General features: G+C 34.3%; 1 protein-coding gene across 1 annotated transcript in view; it reads left to right on the plus strand.

Annotated features, from left to right (window-relative positions):
* The first annotated feature begins 354 nt into the window (after positions 1-354).
* LOC148953978 (adhesion G protein-coupled receptor V1-like) overlaps positions 355-5,665 on the plus strand; it is a 6,677-nt gene continuing 1,366 nt past the window's right edge. Inside the window, exons 1-2 of the mRNA XM_089086059.1 lie at positions 355-486; positions 3,123-3,267. Coding sequence (XP_088942185.1) covers positions 355-486; positions 3,123-3,267 — 277 coding nt within the window. The remainder of the gene's footprint in view (positions 487-3,122; positions 3,268-5,665) is intronic.

Genomic DNA, 5,665 nt, shown 5'->3' on the forward strand with positions numbered 1-5,665 from the left:
TGAACTATTATGCTTGCATGGATTCTAGTCTGGGCTTTGTTGAGTTGGCTTAAGAGAAATATTTTGTACTTAATATCTAATATGATTTTATTGTTTTTTGATAAGAGTCCTATTTTTAGGGGATATCTATTTGAGAAAAAGAAACTTTCCGTCGGTCAGACTCTTTGACTCGAACATATAAAGAAAAACACTAAAATCTTGACTCTATGAATTTGGCATCTATGAGACTCAATTTTTTCTCTTTTTTTAAGTTTTTTCAACTGTTTGTCTGTTTAATTTCAGAACCTGGCGATATCTTAGATTTTTTACGTTCAATTAGCGAGGCTTGTTAGTAAAAGAGATCATGAATCTGTAATGGTAAATATCCATCGAAGAAATGGTACCGATGGGGTTGTTTCTGTGAAATGGAAGACGCTACCACAGACGGCCAAGGAAGGTATTGAATTTAAGGGTGGCAGTGGAATCATTACGTTTGAACACCAAGTAGTAAGTCTTCTACTTTCTTCGTTTTTTTTTGCTGTTTTAATCTTATTTTATGTTTTATCTTAGATTTTTTTTTCTTTGTCTACCTTAAAGCGAAGCAAAATTAATGACCATCATTCTATATTTAATGTCAGTCTTTAAATCACGTGTGGATACTTAGGGGCTAAAAAGGGGCCATCCTCTTCAGCTAATATTTCTAGAATAGATAAGAAACCTTTTTAAAAGGGCTGTTTTGACAACAAGTTGCTCCTCAATTTTTTTACTTGTTTGATTTAAAAGCCATTTTTTTTTAAATGAACTATAAAATACCAACGTTTTTTATTTTTTATTTAAAAAAAAAATATATGCCAGGAATATAAAAAAAACACCATTTACAAAAGACATCACTTACAAGGGTAAGGTAGTGAGCATGTATTTCACTTATTTTTTTTTTGACGAATGGTAAGAAAGCCTTGACAAACGACAAGAAGCAAACAAATCTCATTAAAACTGGAAAGGAGAATCCCACCCAACTCCAACCCTTCTCCAAAAAGAAAGTCCCTACTATCCTGCCTATAAGTTCAAATTTCAAGTTTCAGTTTTATTTCCTCTGTTCTTTTTTGCATTATCTATTGTTATTTTAATGTTTATTTGTGTATTGTTTGCATTTTGTATTATTAATTTGTGTGTTATTTGTGTACTGTTAGTATAATTAAGTATTTAACTCTGTATTGTTTTGTCCCTAAAGACTGAATTAAAGTATGTATTCTGACAATACAATTTGATGAATTTATTTGATAGCAAGATTTTCAGTTTGAAAATACAAATTAGAATCCCATACAAAGATTGTGAGTAAAAGCCAGATTTTTGCAAAAATTCAGAAATTAAACTTTCACGATCCAATAGTCAATTCTACAATTATTTATAAATGAAAAGTCCCTTAGATTAACTTAAGACTGGTTCTGGCATTTTATTGTTTTCTTCCTGTTTTATAAAACATCTATTTCACAGATAAGCTGAGAGCTATGAGACAGTTTCTGGCATTTGGCAAAAAACAGCTGAGTTCGGAAAACGGACCCATTTCTCTAGTAGATGGTGTAACATAAGACTTATTTCCGAAAAAATTGGCTATCACAAGCCCAGATGGGGCAAATTTGATGTAATCGATTAGCACTCACTAAACTTGTTGTTCCATGAGGATTTGTCTATTGACTTATGTGATCAGCGTTATCTTGTGCATGAATTTTGGGTGCTACAATCACTCACCGAATTGATACAGTCCCTTGACTAAAGGTTGAAACATTCTCAAAGAGGGTGACGTCAAAAACTGATACCAAATCCGGAAATAACTTTTTCTATGTCAACCCTACGATTGATTTTTTTTTCCATGCAATATGCCTTTTTGTGAGTTTTTATTTTGGGAAAAATATGATATGCCAAAAAAGTTTCTATTTTTTTTTAAACATCAAGAAAATATATGTTTTTTCCTTTCTGGCACACATCTGAAAGCATTAAACAGTTTATTTTTTAAACCTTTTTTTTTCACCTCTCGCTTTTTGATTTCTCAGAATTAAAAATAACAGATGCCCCATTTACGGTTATATTCTAGTACATTGTTATTACGGCAATAATCTGATATGAAGAAACATCTAATCATGCACTCACAAAACATGGCCAATAATATATATAAGTAACCTCGTAAAAAAAGGCAGATTATATAAAACGTTACAGGATATTATATAGAAATTGCTAAATTAGATCTGGGAAAGGATAAATATTTTGCAAAAGAGTAGATAAAAGGTGTAAAAGACAAATAATATTGAAATTACTGGAAAATATGACAGAATTTGTAAAAAATCTTCCAATCCTTATGAAAAATACCTAAAGCGTTGTAATTAGAAGATTCCATAATATAGTTTATTTTAAATTGATCTGAATTCCTGATCTTAATTTCTGTATTTGCATGAGTTTTTACAAACAAAACTAGGGACCCCTATGAGGTCTTTGTCCTATGAGTTTTACCCCCTCCCTCCATAGACTTGCCTAAAGGAAATATGAAGTCATGGAAAAAACCTGCACTAACTATTCTACGAAAATTTTAATTGGTATTATTTGGCTCATTCCTTTTAGAAGTAGCACTTCAGTTTTTATTAAAATAAGAATTTTATGAATAAAACAAAATGTAGAAATATATAAATAAAAATAAAACATTTAATCAAGTTAATAGATTGTCTTCATTAATAGTTTACTTAGCATTTATGTATTTTTATACTTTCATTTTATTCCTAAATGGAATGTCAGTGTAATCCAATATATTTGACAGACATTATTTAAAAGAAAAATTAGTTACAGTGAGTTAACAAGAAAATTTTTGCGAGTCTTCCTCATTTTGTAAAATGACAATTTCTGCAAAATTGATTTAATAAGACAAGTAAATTTTATTCAATTTTATTTGTTTTTAATCATGAATATGATATTTAGTATCAGCTTACTATTCGTATAAAAAATGAATGCCCTTTGACTGCTTAATTTGTTCATAGACAGAGTGAGGGGGTGAGGGAAAGAGGAAGAAAGGAGGTATGATCTTTCTTAGGTTATGAGGAGCTCTGGTGTTAACGAAAAAGGCTTAATGTATTTTTTATAATTTTTTTTTTTAATAGGACAGATTTCAACTCGAGATTCCGATTTTCATGACACCTGAGCTTTCAAAAGATCGTTACTTTGAAATCGAGCTCTCTGAGCCAGAAGGAGGTGCTACTCTTGGTTCAATTCCTAGAATGGCTATCACAATCACAGATGACGCTGGTAATTATTATATTTTATATAAAATTAAATCTAGAAATATTTTTCTGTTACGGATAGGCTAGAAATTCATGCCACATCTAAGGCTAATATGTCCTGTTAGAACTCGGTGATGAAACTAGGGACAAGTCTATTGCTATATCGAGCATTTCTTGAGTGCCCGGTGGACCTTTTGGTATCACAAAAAGTTTATAATTGAAACAAAATGAAGATACAGAAAATGGGTATAACTTTTCGATTAGACAATGTAATAAATAGGCTAATATTCAAATAAATAAACTATCTCAGATTACTAGATTCAGCTACCAGAAAGATATCCTAATTTGTCCTGCCTTGTTGACTTAAATAAGTGCTGGAAGTTTTTAAGATGCGAATCTTTCTCTGTTTTCATTTTGTTTTCGTTTGAAGTTTATGATTTCGGTTCCCCTTTCCTTTCTATATTTTGTTTATGTTAGGTTGGTTTATCTTGTTTTCTTTTCCCCTTTTCTCCTGTTGATAAAGGCTTCGGACGTGACGCATAAAAATTTAGATGTTTATGATTATTAGTGCAGAAAAGAGTTTTTCTTCTTAATTATCCATTATCTTGTTGTAAAATTATATTCGTTTTCTATATTTTCATTTCCTTTGATTGCTAATGGAAAGGCAGTGTCGTTTAAAAAAAATAGCTAATAAAAAGCTGATGGTGATAAATCTTGGGTAGTTGTCTGAGAAAACATATTTTGGGGACGGTTCAAAATGGATATTAATTTGCTTTTGGCTATTGCTGTAAGTACAATAATCAAGATGATTACTTAGAAAGGCGATAGGATGCTCGTGTTACAACCGTTTTATAGCTCTTCAAGAGCTGACAACTCTGTTGGGATTTTCATCTGCCCTTGTATTTCCAGAAAAATTTTCGATATTGTTTTTGAGTGGTTATCAAACACTCTTTGGAAGTTCTGTCTTTGTTGTGATAAAATGTTCATCTTTAAAAAGTTGCCGGATCCTTAAACCATTAAACACACTAGCCTCTATATTCTTGAATGATAGGTACTTGAAACAGATGCTTGAAGATCTGTTGAAACACGATTTTTGAAGACTGATGCTTGAAGATCTATCGAAACAGATACTTGACAGACAGTCTAAGATCTGTCGAAATAGATACTTGAGGAACAGATATTTGACCAGATGCTTGGAGATCTGTTGAAACAGATAGTTGAAGACATATAATTGACATATACTTGAAGAACAGATATTTGACCAGATGCCTGGAGATCTGTTGAAGCAGATGCTTGAAGACAGATGCTTCACAGATACCTGAATATCTACTGAAACAGATGCTTGACATATAAGTAGAAGGCTATCTTATACTCGTGACAGGACCACGTGGTCCTGTCAGCATTTTTAATGCTGACGGGGTACCAAATATGGGCATAGAGTCCCTAGGGGAGATGGATTTCTGAGAAATTGATTGCGTAATCAAAGTGTGTCAACAACAACAACATCGACCTTGACATTCACTGAGAGCGTGCACTTACAACAACAACAACCTCGACCTTGGAACACCTGTGCTATCGACCTCAATTCACCTATCGTGAATCAATAATTCCCCTTAGAAACAACAAATTATTTCTCCTTTCTTGACAGATCAATCAACCAATGACATCATCTGTCAGACTTTAAAAATTTTCACATAGAAACGATTCTCCAGGAATAGATCCAAGTCATTAATGTCTTTGCCTCGGAAACAACTCTTTTGGTCGAACTCCAAAGGATATTAATAGCCAAAGGCCATGGTAACAATTCTACGAGAAACATCTTAGCGATGAGTTGTTTTAGCACAGAAATCAGGTTTCTTATTAATTTGAAATGTATTAGCGTAGAGATGCCAAAAACAAAAGGAACACGTTGAATTACGTTTAGGGATTATTTGGGCGAAACTGTTTTAGACAGGTTATGAAACTATTTCAGCGAAACAGTTAGAGACATTTTAAAAGATGATTTTTGAAGAGATTTTAGAAGAGAATTTAATGGTGAAACTCTGTGGTCGTTATAATACACAAGTTTCATTTGAACAGTGTTGTGAGGTCCTCTAACCCAACCCCAAAGGGTTCCAATCCTCCTACCCCAACCCCGAAGGAAGCCCCCGGTCCTCAAAGGCCCCCAGGCCCCAACTGTCCCCCCGGACCCCCAAAGGCCCTCCCTGTGCGCCAAAGGCCCTCCCTGTGCCCCCAAAGGCCCTCCTCCGGTCCCCAAAGGTCCACCGGGCTCCCAAAGGACCAACGGGGTTCCCAAATGCCCTCCACCGGTCCCCAACTGCCCCCCCGGACCCCCAAAGGCCCTACCGGTGCCCCCAAGGCCCTCCCGGTGCCCCAAAGGCCCTCCCTGTGCCCCAAAGGCCCTCCCCCGGCCTCCAAAGGTC

This window comes from Artemia sp. Qi Xiang Cuo, chromosome 3, assembly GCF_049724085.1.
Source record: "Artemia sp. Qi Xiang Cuo chromosome 3, ASM4972408v1, whole genome shotgun sequence".
Classification (NCBI taxonomy): domain Eukaryota; kingdom Metazoa; phylum Arthropoda; class Branchiopoda; order Anostraca; family Artemiidae; genus Artemia; species Artemia sp. Qi Xiang Cuo.